The sequence below is a fragment of the Pseudophryne corroboree genome, chromosome 4 (genome assembly GCF_028390025.1).
Source record: "Pseudophryne corroboree isolate aPseCor3 chromosome 4, aPseCor3.hap2, whole genome shotgun sequence".
Lineage (NCBI taxonomy): Eukaryota > Metazoa > Chordata > Amphibia > Anura > Myobatrachidae > Pseudophryne > Pseudophryne corroboree.
In genome coordinates, this window is record NC_086447.1 from 539,965,556 (window position 1) to 539,982,889 (window position 17,334).

General features: G+C 39.1%; 1 protein-coding gene across 8 annotated transcripts in view; it reads right to left on the reverse strand.

The window, feature by feature from the left end:
- The window catches only part of LAMA2 (laminin subunit alpha 2), a 1,276,598-nt gene that overhangs the window by 183,257 nt on the left and 1,076,007 nt on the right, over positions 1-17,334 (reverse strand). For all 8 annotated transcript variants that reach the window (XM_063917336.1, XM_063917337.1, XM_063917331.1 and 5 more), the window contains 3 exons: positions 13,888-14,004; positions 13,300-13,482; positions 8,421-8,575 (listed from right to left, as the gene is read on the reverse strand). In XM_063917336.1, the coding sequence (XP_063773406.1) occupies positions 8,421-8,575; positions 13,300-13,482; positions 13,888-14,004 (455 nt within the window). The remainder of the gene's footprint in view (positions 1-8,420; positions 8,576-13,299; positions 13,483-13,887; positions 14,005-17,334) is intronic.

Consider the following 17,334-nt stretch of genomic DNA (forward strand, 5'->3'; position numbering starts at 1 on the left):
TTTGTTAGGGCCATAGGGGGAGTAGCTGTCAGGCATCCTTTACTTGTGCTGCGTAACCGGCAGTTCTACAAGGAGGATGGGGTTCATCTTTCTCCGGATGGAGTGCAGTTTTTCCTGGAGGATGTTTTCGGTCATGTTCGTTAGGGCTCTTTAGTTTGTTCTTAGTTTGCTCTTATTTGTTTGTTCGGATGGCGGTGGCGGTTTTGTAAACCTTTGGTGGCGGGAAGTCGCTACCAACGAGCGGTCAAACAGGCATAAGTGGTCATTGTGGGGCACCCTCTTTAGAAGGACGGCAGGTGTGTCCTTCTCTTGCGGTTGGACATTTAGACGTTCCCCTGCGGGAACCGAACGTTTGCCAGAGAAAAGAGTGGTGAGGCCAGCACAATGCGGGTTATGCAGGAAGGAGGCGGGGTTTGGGTACTCCCCTCCTTGGTGGTTGGATTTCATCCAAGGGACTGGAGCTGGTGTCTGGTAGCGACTTTTTCCTTTGCCATCCGCCAATCTAAATTTAACTTTACAATCTAAATTAATTCCAATTCAATTACAATTATAGTTTAAAGAGTTGGTCAGCGATCAATAAATATCGTCTGACCTTTAACTCCAGCTACCGTGTCCGTGTCTTTATTTCAGTGTGTGTGTCATTTTATTTAGTGATAAGCTAGCTTAAGAAAGGTTTATGTAATCACAATAAAGTTATGGGCGCCTTAGATTAGCTGAAGGCTGCATAAGCCTGAGGCCATATAAGAGCCCAACTTTTGGTGATTGGTTGTTGATGACTAAGCAGTTGCTAGGCAGATCATGTTTCCGGTGGTTTTTTCCTATAGGATCAGAGGGTGGTCCGTCAAGCTTTAAGGGGTTGGTCTCAGGATAGTATATAGGGCAGGGTCATGTGCCTCAGACTTCCTCTTGCCATTTATTGTATGCCCGCCCGCCCTCCCTGATTAAATTTGATTTGTTTGTTCTCTTCAGTAGGCTATTGAAAGCCAGATTGGCGGGAAGTCGCTACCAACCAGCGGTCAAACAGGCATAAGTGGTCATTGTGGGGCACCCTCTTTAGAAGGACGGCAGGTGTGTCCTTCTCTTGCGGTTGGACATTTAGACGTTCCCCTGCGGGAACCGAACGTTTGCCAGAGAAAAGAGTGGTGAGGCCAGCACAATGCGGGTTATGCAGGAAGGAGGCAGGGTTTGGGTACTCCCCTCCTTGGTGGATGTATTTCATCCAAGGGACTGGAGCTGGTGTCTGGTAGCGACTTTTTCCTTTGCCATCCTCCAATCTAAATTTAACTTTACAATCTAACTTAATTCCAATTCAATTACAATTATAGTTTAAAGAGTTGGTCAGCGATCAATAAATATCGTCTGACCTTTAACTCCAGCTACCGTGTCCGTGTCTTTATTTCAGTGTGTGTGTCATTTTATTTAGTGATAAGCTAGCTTAAGAAAGGTTTATGTAATCACAATAAAGTTATGGGTGCCTTATGTATAAGGATGCTACTACTGGGGGCATAATGTATAAGCAGCACATCTGTGGTCATTATGTATTAGGATGATACTACCGGGTGCACTATGGCATATTGAAGGCATTATGTATAAGAGGCACTTCTGTGGGCATTATCTATAAGCTGCACTACTACTGTGGGCATTCTGTGTATAAGCAGCACTACTACCATGGGCATTATGTATAAGCAGCACTACTACTGGGGGCATTATGCGTATAAGGGGCACTACTCTGGGGGGCATTATATGTATAAACAGCATACTGTGAGCATTATGTATAAGGGGTGCTACTATTGTGGGCATTATGTGTATAAGTGGCACTACTACTGGGGGGCATTATTTGTATAAGTGGCACTACTACTGTGGGCAATATACAGTATGTATAAGTGGCACTACTGTGGGCATTTTGTGTATAAGTGGCAGTACTACTGGGGGCATTATGTGAATGAGCAGTACTACTACGTGTGGTGTAATGTGAATAAGATTGTGCTTCTGTGTGGCATAATTTGAAATGGGGGTGCAATTGTGTGACCACGCCCCTTCCTTGTGAGACCACACCCATTTTCCTGACACATGCTGACCCTTTGTGAAGTATGGGAGGGCGCAAATTTATAGTTTGCAGGGGGATCACTGAACACCCTAGCACCGGCCCTGCTGTAGTCTTTTCCTAAACTGAGGAGTCCTTAACATGGAACCTCCATGTCACTGCTACATGTTTGAGAGAGCTATTAGAGAGATATTCTTTTAAGTGAAAGTAAATGTAATGTCTGCAAGAGTTATGTCTGTGGACTTGCAGGTAGTAATAATAATAATTGGGAAAGATTAACCCTGGTTCCATTAATATGACTGCGTAGTATTTTAAACCATTAGTCTGAGAGATTTCCCCAGCAAGACATTATACAGTATGGAAGCATTTTCAATAGGACAGCAGGGCTTGGTGTACAAAAGGAACTCAATTAATTTAGGCATTAACATAATTCACATTTTGGGATCTGGCCAATAACAGACTCCAACTACAAGAGATTTTACAGGCTTGCAATTGCAGCTAACCATAATCCTTATTTCATGAACATGATTTCAGAACTGCAGCCTTTTGATTTGAGCAATACATATAACAGTCCTTTGAATATAGCCAATCAGATAAAATAATAGTGTCCCTGCAAAGTGTGTGCAGGGATGGTCACAGGGATTGCTCTTGGGACATGCAGCTGTTCTACTGGAAATGCTAAATGAATAATTGTAAGTACTGTACTAAGGAGTAAATTTACTAAGCAGTGGGTTGTGTGTTTAACTCCAAAATGTAAAAGCTTTTAATATTATCAACAATTAAAATCTTGGGGTTGAATACACCAAGAAGCAGATGTTTGCAAAAGCCGCCACTTGGTAAATTTACCCCTAATTATACGGTATCCGGACTCCAGGTCGACTCCAAAAAGGTTGACACACTTTAGGTCGACACCAATTGGTCGACACACCTTAGGTCGCCATGGACAAAAGCTCGACATGCACAAGGTCGACATGGAAAAAGGTTGACATGAGTTTTTCAAATTTTTTCATTTTTTTTTACTTTTTCATACTTTACGATCCACATGGACTACGATTGGGAATGGTAACCTGTGCCGAGCACAGCGAGGCACCTTGCTCGAAGCATGACAAGCGAAGCGAGCCACGCGAGGGGATGCGGTGCACTAATTGGGGTTCCCGGTCAATCTACGAAGACAACGACACCAAAAAAACATTAAAAACCAGTGGCGCACCCAGGGGGGTTTCCTAGCACCCAGAAACCCCCCTCAACTAAAAAAAAAATAATAATTTTTTTTTAATTAGCTGCATGAGTATTATTAATGGCTGTCTAGCGTCCTCTGCAGCCTGCTGTCTTCCTGGTGGCACTTGTAAGTGCAATAAAAGTTTACTTTATTTTAATTATAGTACATATATATCCATGTGCATACATATATACACATGTATATACATACATACATATAAACACACACACACATATGAGATATATATATATATATATATACACACATGTGTATATATATGTGTACTGTATGTGTGTGTACATTATATATATATATATATATATATATATGCATGTTTACTATGCTATGTATATGTATTTGTGTGTGTGTGTATGTATATATATATATATATATATACATACACACACACACACAGACACACTAGTTTTACGGACCCAGCATATACTGGGTCACCTCAGTCCCCACCCCCGTGATTGGCTCCGCCCAGTTCTGGAAACCCCCCCATGCAAATCCTGCGTTTGCCACTGAAAACCCATGTCGTTCTTTTTCCATGTCGACCTTGTTCATGGCGACCTTTTGTCCATGTCGACCTAAGCTGTGTCGACCAATTTGTGTCGACCTAAGGTGTGTCGACCTTTTGGGTGTCGACCTGGAGTCCCAGACCCAATTATACTTGGTCTATTAAGAGAAAACATTAAGGTGAATTATTACAAACTTCCAAGTCCTAAGTTCATCCAAAACTGCACGATTGAAATGTTTATATAATACTGGAGGTGATCTATCAAGAAACAAATTCATAAATACAACCAATAATAATATTTTAATATTATAATAAGTTTATGTGAAATGTAAATGTGGGTATGTTAGTCTTAATAAATGTAGTACAGGTGAAAATGCAGCACGCTTTACTTCATGGCTGTAAATCAATTGGAATGGTTGACATAGCAAATTAATACTAAAAGGTATGATATATAGGAAACATATGTTCATAGCTAGTCAGAATTATTAAAGTATCAAATAAATTGGAATGTAAGGGAAATAAAATTCTCCTAAGGTTATTTGCAGCCTACTACATATGTGCTGTAAGAGGCGAGGATATAAATAACTGGAAATAATATAATTTACAGGGACTGGATGACATTATAAACCATGAGAAATGAGGCTCCATTACTTCAGTCAGAGTAAAGTGCCCTTGAGATAAAAATTATTTTGGAATAATTTCTTTCATGAGTCATTTAAGATTCATTCTCTAAAAAAGTAATTAACACTTTTGTTACCAGAAGATTATGCTCGTTTAGATAGTTAGAATACACTACACATTCTGGAGTTGATGTTGTTATGTTTAATCAAACTAATAACACAAATATTGCAAAATGGCATACACTAGCATTCTATTTTACTTTAACCTATTTTACTCAGTATAAGATAGATTATTTATTATGATACACTTTCCAATAATGATCATTTTCTGTGTTCACTAGAAATCACAGTATGATAAACAATGTGGATATTGCACTGCCATGCAATGCATGTTCTGCCGTAAAACAGCAGTGTTTGCAATCTATACTTATAGTAGGATTGTCTAGAAAGCAAGTTATATGTTAAATAGTACATTTCAGGCCTTATAAAATAATTATATGTACTGTATGTAACTGCATGTAGAATAAATAGTGGAGATAAGCAAAACAGCTGAAACATGTAAAGTAAGTGCACACAATTCACAATACACAAATGACTACATGAACACATCTCCTGTCCATCTGCCACTGATATCAAATGAGAAGAGAGCTAGAGTTGTGGAGAAAACAATGGCCCTCATTCCGAGATGTTCGCTCGCTAGCTGCTGTTAGCAGCTGTGCAAACGCTAAGCCGCCACCCTCTGGGAGTGTATCTTAGCTTAGCAGAAGTGCGAACGAAAGGATCGCAGCGTGGCTACAAAAAAAAAAGATTGTGCAGTTTCTGAGCAGCTCCAGACCTACTCCTACCTTGCGATCACTTCAGACTATTTAGTTCCTGTTTTGATGTCACGAACACGCCCTGCGTTCGGCCAGCCATGCCTGCGTTTCCCCAGGCACGCCTGCGTCTGTATCTGACACGCCTGCGTTTTTCCACACACTCCCCAGAAACGGTCAATTACCTCCAAGAAACACCCACTTCATGTCAATCACTCTGCGGCCAGCAGTGCAACTGAAAAGCGTTGCTAGACCTTGCGTGAAACTGTATTGGCTGTTTTGAAAGTACGTCGCGCGTATGCATGCGCATACGTGCCGTTTTTTTTGCCTGATCGCTGCGCAGCGACCGAAAACAGCTAGCGAACAACTCGAAATGACCACCAATATCGGTCTGATACAGCTACGAGGGACTGTGCACCTCTCAAGCACTGGCTAACCTAGTCTGATATGAGAACAGCTAAGAGGGACTGTGCACTACTCAAGCACTTGCTAACTTAGGGCCTAATTCAGACCTGATTGTAGATGTGCTAAATTTAGCGAAACCGCACAGCAGCGACCGGGTCTGAATTAGGCCCTTAGTCTGATATGATAAAAGAAATTAAGAAAAGAGCATATATTTGAGGGGAAGAAATGAAAGGGATTACAAAGTACAGTGTATCCGGAAAGTATTCACAGCGCTTCACTTTTTCCACATTTTGTTATGTTACAGCCTTATTCCAAACTGGAATAAATTCATTTATTCTCTCAAAATTCTACACATAATACCCCATAATGACAACGTGAAAAAAGTTTTTTCTTAATTTTTGCTAATTTATTAAAAATAAAAAACTAAGAAATCACATACTATAAGTAGTTGACTATCTTTCAAAGATTAGTATTAATGTTATGTGATGAATGTGTTTTTAATGTTATATTTGGATTTGATGGGGGTATAAATGTCAAGTAGCGCCTTTTCATTTACTTTTGAGGGTATCACGGTTATGGGGTGGCTATTGTAAAAATGTGGGGGCTATTCATCCAATACCAAATAACAATTTAGAGCACTTTTATCCTATCAAGTTAAAAAAAAAATGTTTATTATGCATACTGTATTAACACATACAGTATGTTTAAAGCACATAATTCAAACTACTGTATAATAATCACATAATTAATGTGTGGAAATAAGCATTTAACAGGGGACACAACTGCTGATGAATTACTCTTGACACATAAATTAAGTTCAGCTGGAACAGTTAATTTAGACAGAAGAAATCTAAAGTATATTTCAAGACAGTATGTTCCTCCAGATAGCATTTGTCAGTGATATTATAATGTTTCACAAAATGACATCTGTGTGTATGAGTGCAGCATCTATATACCGTATATGTAGCCAACGTGTCTTTTCACGGATGGTGTGTGCCCAAGTCAGTCTCTTGACCAGGGGCCCATGAGGATGTCATCTAGCTCTTAGCAGTAAGAGTTAGTGAAAATTGCAGGCAGATAAGTAGATTTCGAGGAATTGTTCCATATGACTTTTATCCCGAAGGCAGATGGGGGTGGCTTTGTAAATGTATACTTATATGAATGCATGTGCTCAGTGCTAGCTGTGTGAAGAACTACAGCTGGAACTGTGCTCATCTTTGCTGCGGTGTGAACAGAAGCTGAAAGTGAGTACAGAAGCTTAAAACATATACTGTATTATTGTTTTATGAACAAATAACTTTCCTGTATTATGAGAAACAACTATAATTATTATTTAAGTTATGTTGTGGCTTTCTTCAGTGTGCACACAATACTGTAGCTCCATGCAGCATTTTAAAAAGAGACAGATTGGGGAGATTGGGGAGAGGGGACAGGACACAACTCCCCCCCCCCCCCCACCCCCGGCTAAGCACATTGTTGCATTGTGTGCAGTCCCAGGGGCAGGCTGATCTCAATACTCTCAAGGACCCATCCCCTTGTATGTGCTGCTCCTCCCCAGCTCCGGGGACAATTCTGCTTGTCTCCAGCCTCTGCTGCCCTTCGCTAGCAGCTCTCCTTGTGGCTGCTGGGAGAACAGCAGCAACAGAGCTGGGGGGAGAACAAGTGGGTCACTGCTGCCCATGCTGCCTAAGAGAAGGGCACACAGCGGGCACAGCCATGGGGCAGTGCTGACTAGAAGGGAGGGAGGAGTGGGAACTGCCCCTCCCCATCTTAATAAAACTGTGGGGAGGGATTTTTCATAGTATACTACAGGCTACCAAGGCAAGCTGGTACTTGGAGAACCAGAAGTGCCAGCTTGCCCTGGCACCTGGGCCAGATGGGACCTGTAGTTTGTAAAAAAAAAAAAAAAAAAATAGCGCTAGGACCACAATCAGGAGGAAAACTGATGTGGAGTTTTTATTTCTTAAACTGCAGGTTCAAGCTGGCACTTGTGGTTTTCCAAGTGCCAACAGACCCTGGCATCCATGTTTGGCAACTGCGCCACACTGGGCCTTGCAATTCGACATTTTCTACTTTTAACCATTCATTATCCCCATGTACCGACCACCTTGGGCTATGGAGAAGAGCCCTGGTACTAATGGTGCCAAAGTTGGTTATACCTACTAGAGGGAACCAGCATGCTTTTTTGGACTTGATAAAACAGTCCTGTTACCAACTGACCTGGGGCTGCTTGGAGGCATGGTTGTAGCAAAATCATTTTAGTGTATGGCTAAATTTACATTACTATTTTCTTTACAGAAAAGACAGTCATTTTAAATACATTCACATGTTTTTCATTGTAAGATTACAATATACACTATATTTTCAATAATTCAATTATACCTTCCAATTCCAATCAGATAATCAATTGATTTGGCCATCCATATTTGATTGTATTGGGTAGATTGTCACACAAGTAAATTTATCACACTTCAACAGTCAGATGGAATGATCAGTTTGTAATGTGTGTGGTAGTTTAAATGAAAGTCTGGTTTGAGAAGAGACTTGGCTGTTTTACAATGAGTGTCACTAAGCTCCGGAGGCTAAGGTACTGTATGTACCATTAGGGTAATGTCTGAGCTTCATTATCTATAAACTAGGGTAATTCCCACATCCACATATACTGGTATCCAGAAAGGTTTTCTTTTTCTCTTAGTGAACTGTAAATATCCTGTACAGTACATAAATGTACTTGCTAAGTTATACTTATTATATTGCTACAGTAGCTTACATAAGGTAGAATACAGCATAAGTGACTTACAGAATTGGCTTGCTTCCGTGCTTGGTTTATCAGCTCTTTGATCTGTGAGATGTTTTTCCCCAGGTTGTCCTGTAGCTCTTTGATGGGTTTAAGTTTATCCAGTAATCGATCAGCTTCCTTTTCAAGATGTTTAACGCTGTCATCTGCATCTGTAACTTTAGCACATGACAATAAAACCTTCAGTATGGGTACTGTCCAATAAAAATGACTTTACTTACTATAAGATAAAAAATGGTAGTTCTTGCCTTGTACCCATTGGTATGCAAATCTATAGTATGTGTGTGTTTGCTTGCCTTTTTAAAGTAGGTACAACACACACAAATGCAGATGGACTGAACCGCAGTTTCCAAGATTGCCATTTTCACTGGCATACCTGTTTGCAGTAAGAAGCATTATGGTACCTGATTTAGTAAATTGCTTGCTCCAATCTTTAGCTTTCAAAAACATACAGTGACCCCTAAATGCTAGTATAATTATACAATAACCGCTCCATAACAAGAACATTTATGCAGTGTCACTGGCAATGTTCACATGATAGTGAATAGCAGGCCTTAACAGTATTTTAGCCAAGAATTAAATAATAGAATAATTAAGCCAAGGTTGGTTTTATAGTATGGCATATCATGTATTTACTTTGCACTGACCCTGTTGGAAGTTCTAGATTTGTATATCATAATTTGCTAAGATATTTATGTTATTATGTTTTTTTTAAAAACCTTGAGGTATTCAGGCTGTCTTATTTCCTAGGCACACTCATCTCTACAACTGTGTGGTCAAACAACTGTATATAATCTAGATTTTTTCAAATAACATGCAGCAGCTATGTTTCAATTAATAGAAAAATAATGTTTTAATGTTATTAAATGAGGTAAAATAACTTTTTTGTTGGGACTCAGGTAAATGTGAACCTACCAATTTTTTTCCTATTTCATGAAATGTGGATAGCAACTGAACCAGGGCCAGTCCTGAGTTTCAGCACATACAGGATGCCATGGTAATCAGCAACCTGTTTCAGTGCTTACTCTGCTTACTGCGTTCCTGTGGCCCTGAGTTGTACACTAGTGTACTAAAATTAATATCACTCCAGGGGACTGATGTAATAAAGTCTGTGTAGGCTGGAGGTGTGGGCTCCCAGCCAAACTCTGATGTTTTTTTAAATCGCAAATTATGTAAAAGGCAAAACGATGCCTTTTAAATGATTGCCGCTTAAAAAAACACAAAAACCTTCCGAGATTGGCCGAGAACTCGCACCTCCGGCCAACTCGGACTTCATAACATCCAGCCCGAGGTTTGAATAAATGCAAATTTATATGTTCTTCTCCCACATTTTGATAGATTGATAATCATATAGCTATTTTTTCAACAAGAATCCAAGTTTGAGAACTGTAATTAGAATTTGGTACAAACATCTTAAAAGTAGCATTAAAACATCCAAATACTCTATTATATCTGTGCCGGTGAGAGAAATTGCAAGAATAAGCACAGATAGTGCAGACAAAATATAATGGATATTGAAAGGAGACATCTATTTGCTGCGAAAATGCTTTCTGTGAACATCTGTTATGGTATTGTTATCTGTTATTATCATTACTAGCACAGGGAAAATTGTGACATTTGATACAAATAGATGTAGCATTAATGTAATGTTACTGTTTGTGAGAAACATGGTTTATTTTTTTTTACAGAGCTTGTGTGGACATACCTAAAATAAGCTTGAGATGAAAACAAAACTTTTGCAAATTCACATTTATGCCAAAGGAAAACGCAACTATTTTTATTTTCTTTTGTAAAGTAAAAAATGAATAACTTGTATTTAGTCTAGGAACCTGCAGGAGTAATTCTGAACAAAATACAGTGTCATTATCACTCAGTAACCTATAGCTCAGAGAATATGGTCCCTTGTCTGCTTCTAGTCACAGGTCATGTGTGATTATTATCGGAGAGGGAGAAAGAGGACTATGTTTGGATGTTTCACAAGATAATATGGCATGGTAATTGGTCTCAATACCATGTGCAGTACTCTGTTGTGATTATCTTAAAACATATAGATTTCGTACTTTTGTACAACAGTACAGAGCATATAACACTATACCAAAATAAGAAAATAAATAATATGCTGTTATCATTCTATCCATTCCCAGCAGCTTAAATACCACTACAGTCTCTCAATTAGGCAACGTATAGCCATCCCTCTAGCCAGGTTGGATTGAAAATGATTAGGCAAGTTCAGCCACGGTGTACAGCTGGAGAAGGATGCAGAGAAATGTATAGTTTATGTGAATTTGGTTACATATGAAGGAAATTTGTTGCCCATTTTTTTTGACTCAGTTGCTAAAGTTTATGTCTGTTCAGAGGTAAAGAAGAGGCTTGCCTGTATTATGTTACATTCAGTTTAACGGCAGAAAAAATGTGTGTGACTAGTTTACAGTGAGTAGTGGTTTGCCACATCAGCCAAACAATGGAATAAAACAACACGTAGATAGCTGCTCAATAACGTACAGTAGCATTTATACTCAAGTCCTGATGGACCTGCATTCAGTCCACTACCAACTATACAATAAGGGAATGTTCCATTTACATCATTACCTCAACCTGTGATGAAAATGTATTTCCTAGTTTTTCAAATGTATGAAATGTCTAAAAAGTAACAGTGGACTAAACTATTTTAAGATGGACTTTTATGTGTAGACTGTACTGCTTAGCCTTGGCACAGGACAGTAGTAGAGGTAACCCATTTGAGCTCCTCTCTTCTGTAATATGAGACAAGAAAAAGACAAATGGTTGTTGAAATATTACATATTCTCTAGTAATAAGTCCCGTGTGATGGACTATTAGTAAGAGGTGGCTTATTCTTTGAACTAAAACAATATATGTAGGCTAACCTCATTAGTCATGTCATAAACAAATGGTAATTATACTGTATATGATATAGCAGCAGAAAAACTACATAAACCAAAAAAGTGCAAAGATTGTTGGTAAATTCAGTGCCGCCATCAGGGGGGTGCTGGGTACACAGCTGTCCCGGGCCCAGCCTCTCTGACAGAGAGAGGAGGGCCTGAGATACTCATGCAGCCACCTGCCCACCTGCTGCTGTCCCCGCCGTTCCGCGGTCGTCCCCGCTGTTCTGCAGCTGTCCTCCCGCCCTCCAGCAGCTCTGTATTGAAAACTTCCCTCCCAAAATGGTCGCCACCACAGAGGAGACAGTTATTCATGATACTAGAGGAGCCCTCTAGTATCTTGAATAACTGTCTACTCTGAGGCGGCGGCCATTTTGGGAGGGATGTTTTCAATACAGCTGCAGGAGGACGGAGGAGAGCAGCAGAACAGCGGGGATGGAGGCGGGCAGGCAGCGGCATCAGCACCCCGGGCCCTCCCAAAAGCTGCACATGTATGTATACTATGCATGCATGTGTGTGTATATAATACACACACACACACACACACACACACACACACACACACACACACACGTTAACTGGTGCAATTCTAAAGCTGACTCCTCCACAAAGGGGGGGGGGAGGGGGAATGGGGCCCTGCCTATTTTGTCAGTCCCGGGCCCTGCAATTTCTGATGGCAGCCCTGGGTGAATTCATAACCTTCAATGTACTGTATCACAAACCTCTGGCAATGGTTGTTCTCTGTCCTGCAACAGTTCTAGAGTAATGGGGAATGCTGAATTATGGCAGTTTGCAGACATATGTATACTCTATCTGGATTTGAAAATTAAAAATATACAAAAAAAAAAGTAAATATATATATATATATATATATATATATATATATATATTCATAGCAAATTGATCCCTGTTAGTATTGTGCAAAATATGCAAAACCAAAAAGACTGATGTGCAAAAATGCATGACAAGATGGCATAGGGATAATATGCCGGCATTTTAATTAGAGGCTTCCAATCAAGTTGATGCCTCAAGACTTATCACAACTGTCACTGTAAGCCCCAAGCTGCTCTTTCCGATGATAATAGTGCAGCATTGACACCACAGACTCTATGCAGCCTTTTTATACAGACTGAAAACACTTCTTGTCCCATTTAAAATGTACTGCCCAGAAAAAACATTATATGTTGTTATTAAATGTTGCCTACATATTATCAGAAGCAACATCCATTTTAAGACTGATAGTTTAATGTCTGTTAACACCAAGTAGAAGTGTGTGGGAGGACAGAATAAGAATATGGAAGTTACAAGAAAATGTGTAATAATACCATAGCAAGGTCTACCCAATCAGCACTGTATTATTTGAAGATACATTATTTCTCTTATTCATGTCTATATGTCATTGAAAATACTGTATTTCCAATTAAAACTAACAGCTTCACTCATACCTACTGAAAGTAATGGCATGAACAGGTAAAATGTGTCAAAGTACTGCACAAGGCAGCATTAACAGCGCATTCCTTACAATTCTTTAATGACACTAATATTTTTTTTTAGACATGGTTGTCTATTGAAAAGTGGATTATTTTGTAACTTTATGCATAGGATAATACTATGGTATCTCTTCTCAGGTCACTAACACCTCATCAGGGATTTGAAATAATCCCTGTGTTTACTGTGTTAATGTTGTTACTGTAAAAATATTAATTTTACAGTTGGCAAACTTCTAATTAACTTCCACTGTTGTGTGATTATAGTTTGCTATTTTTTTTTATCTATTTTGTGTATGGAACATAGCATTAAGCATACCATAAAAGTTATTCTAATATTGCTTCACTGTACACCACTCAATTCTTTCTTTGTGTTTGTACTGTATGTGTCTCTTTCAAATCCTTTGTCTTGTTGTTTATGATATTCAATAAAATATAGTTTGGAAAGCCTGAGAGTTTGTACATGAATAAAGAAGTGACATATTTGTGACTTACCATTTTCAACCGGATCTTTTACAACAGCATTGGTTTTAGCTACGTCTTCTTTCAGTGCACTGTAGTTCTGTTTCAACCCCAGGAGATTCAGATTAAGATCTTTGATGCGTGCAAGAACATCGTTGGCAGTATCATTTGCTTGCTTGGCTTTGTCTTTTGCGGTCTGAATCTTCACCATTGTATCTATTACAGACAAATGTGTGTCAAGTGAATGCTGAGAGGGGATACAAGAAAACGTCTAGCCAACTGAATGTTAACTTTATCCTCCCTTAAATAGAGAAATTTCTATTTCTTTATACATTTCAGCTACATTTTTCACTAATATTATGCTGCTTAAATTGTTCCTTATATGAGTTTCTTGAAACACACACACACACACACACACACACACACACACACACACACACACACACACACCCACACACATGCACGCACGCACATGCATCATACAACTAAAATTTTATATTTTTTTAATTAATTCTACAGTAGTTGAGTTCCTTAGCCAACATTGCAAATTAGTTGTTTCCCTGATTACAGGCAAGTGTGGAATTCTTATTTGCTCAGACAGTTTTGTTTCTATTCACATACCACTGGGGATAGCAGCTAGCTTCCCAAATGTGTCATTCAGAGCCTTCACCAAGTTTTGGTTTTTCTCATCTGCATTTAGCAGCCTGTTCTTCATTGCATCAAGGTCATTTTCATTTTCTGTGAAAAACATAGTGTATATAGATACATTTTCGATTAGCCTACTTAAAATAATACAGATAACAATATCAAAATCAGCATAAAAAACATATATTTTCTCATTAAACACAAGCGTCCTTGGTAACTGGTCCCTTCATGAAAGTCCTGGCTGGTAGAGTAATGTAGTCATGGACATCAATATCAATGTTTTGCAAACAGTGATGGTTTTCCACTTATGGCAGAGTTTTAATGTTTCTCTACCATCGACAGTAGAGACTGAACATTGATAGACACAATAAGGATTTTTGTTTCAAACTGTTGTACATTCTTTAGCCCCTCCCTTTAACTCTTATTGGCCATCCATGGCAGCACTGTGTCAGGCACCGATAATTCCCACCTGATAGTTCTCCATTGATGGCTTCCTGCAGTCAATGGAAGGTACCTATGCTGCTATCGATGTAAAGCAATTATGGTTAACCATTTGTTGTCCATCCCTAATGTCATTCTACAGAGATATGTTTTATCTATGACCTGGACTTTTTGCCACTTATTACTTCCGATGTTATTGGATCCTGCTATGGACTGAGTGATATGTTTTGTGACACTTTTTCAGAATTCATTTAAAGAAAGAACTAATGCACATGCCCTGGAGCTATAATAAAACATGTTCAGATGCCTCACAGGTATTGCTGCTGTTCAGTGACTGACATGCACCAGGATACAGGAAGGGGATTACTCTTTCCTTCTACAGTCTTAGAAACATTGGTGTTATTGTGTACATGGTTCTGGGTTCATTTTTGATGCTTGTTAGTAAAGCTGTTCATGCGCACTGCAGTGTGATTGTCTAATTTGGTTGATTACATTGATTTAACATTGGCACAAGCTACAGTATCAATAAAGATTCTACAACACAGCAGCCATGACTCATAATGATAATGGAGTCACCTAATTTACAATAGATATAGTACCCATTTGTTTATTGGTGACAGTGTTACCATGGATACAGCATTGTAATGCAGCTTTCAGAATTCCTTCCTTATGCCTTCATCTCTGACACCTGGGCATAAATGTGTGGTCTCACTCTAGGATGCCTTTGGGAAGTGCTGTTCACTGTGGAGGGCACATTGTGTCATTTTATAGGACAAAACTGTGGATGCAACATTGTGTCACTAAAGATGAAATATACAGTTATAGTAATGAATTTTAATGTGTACATTGAAACCACTGCATGTATTAAATTCTTAATTGTTCTTCAAATCACACAACACAGTAGTGCCCAGTGTCGGCTTGGGGCATGTAGGGCCCACCAGGGGATTGGAGTGGTAGGGGCCCATGTTTAGGGGTGTGGCCAGTCTGCAGAGGAGGTGGGGTCTGCCACCTTATTGGTTTGACTAACCATTAGAAAGTGCAATGTCTGGGCCCCTTCATAAATATATACAGTAATTCAGATGCAGCATTTATGATAATGTATCAGATTAAGAACAGCAATGCACTGTAGAAAATAAACCATAGTCCAGTATAAGGTAACATATGTATAATGTATAATTCAAGTGCACAATAGCTGGAGGTGGGCCCCCAGGCAGTGGGGCCCACCGGTGGTTTCTCCTGTACCCCTGTGGGCCAATCCAAGCCTGGTAGTGCCCCTGACTCAATCATTCTATAGAGTCGCGTTGAGCGAGGAGCTGAGATTGCAATGGCAAAGGTGTCATTCTACTGTAGGTGTAGCAGTGTACTGTATTGTGTATATTGTATCATGTACATTATACCTCGGCTCATTTACATTTAGGTAGTATGACGTTTAAAGGTTTTGAGTGAGTGGATTCCCCTTTATACATGGCCATCCCTTCTGATCAATGTTTAGGGGATTTTATTTGTGGTGCTAAGTGAAGTATTATCACTTAAAAGCCTCAAATCAACTAGTGTTTTTTAAAGCTAGTATAGTACCTGATAATGGAAAGCATTATTTAATTTAACAATTACTCCTTCAGCAGCATCATGTTTTTCTGAGCCACAAATGACTCCTCGGGGTACAGTAGGCAGTGTGGCAAAACCTCCTCCAATCCCGAAATAAGGGTGGTTCCTCAATCATCCAAAGCTCAGCTAGTGATCATGGTGCTCAGAAAAAGGACAAATTCCTCCCTCCTAAAACAAGCTAGCAAGAACACTAGGGGTCCCATTTAAAAATTAGACTTATTATTAACAATGGCATAAATACTGAAAGGAGGACATAAGCCTTTTAGTGATTGCGAAAGAGGTTATGTCTCATTTTTAAATGGGGCCCTAAGTCCAGGTGAAGGCTCTATGATAATCATCATGATTAGTAGAGAAACCCAAAAGTGGCCACTACAGGTCCTGCGAAGGTGTACAGTATATCGTATCCTGCCATCTATCTCCAGGGAAAGAAGTTCCTTCCTGTAAGGTACTATAGGAGGCTTCTCCTCTCTGGGGGATAAATCTAAAGGAATAATGCCACTCATATAATTTGCTGGCAAACCGCGATAAGCCGAGTTTAGCCCCTAGTCTGACTATGGGGAGGTGGTAAACAATGAAAATTATGAGTCCACATGAGAAAACATTGATTTCTCTAAAATAATTCAATTGATGAATTTAACAAAGATGTAATATCCTCTTTTTATGTTTTTTCACAAAAAAAGGTAATATCACTACTTAGTAAATATAACACTAACTGTACTGGTGAAAAGAGTAATAACCCTGTCAGGACAATGACGGTTTACAGTAAATGAATATAGAACAATTTTCTGAATTCATGTTAGAATTGTCTAAAACCCATGTGACAATAACTCCTTCCACTAACGAGGTAATGAACCTAGAACTGAAAATTGTAAATTGCCTATTTGAATGCTGGAGTTACTCTGCATTATGGTCTTATTAGAACAGTTTAGTCATAACACCTACTGTATTTAGCAGATTTGCTAACAGTGATAAATTAAAGAGCTGTTTTTGTACATTTCATCTGGGATTAAATAAACTTTCAAAGGCAAACACCCAAATCTTTTGTTCCGTAGTTCTGCCAAATTCTATTTGCGTCATTAAAGAGGATATTCAATAGTTCAATCAAAATTTTTGTAAAAAACCTCAACAAAAATTGGGGTATTATTGTGATATTTACCTGATATTCCAATTATACCCCATTTTTTCCATGTGAAAATATTCCAGTTTTCTCACAAAAATGCAAGGGACCCAGTATAAGTTCCCCTGCTTATGTGTTTTCAAAAAAAATATTGAAAAATGGGGCTGATAGGGCTGGTTATCATAGTTTTGTTTTCACCAAAGAAATCATGGATAACTGCTGCCACTTCAAAGACAATTGAATATCCAGGGAAGAGGGTG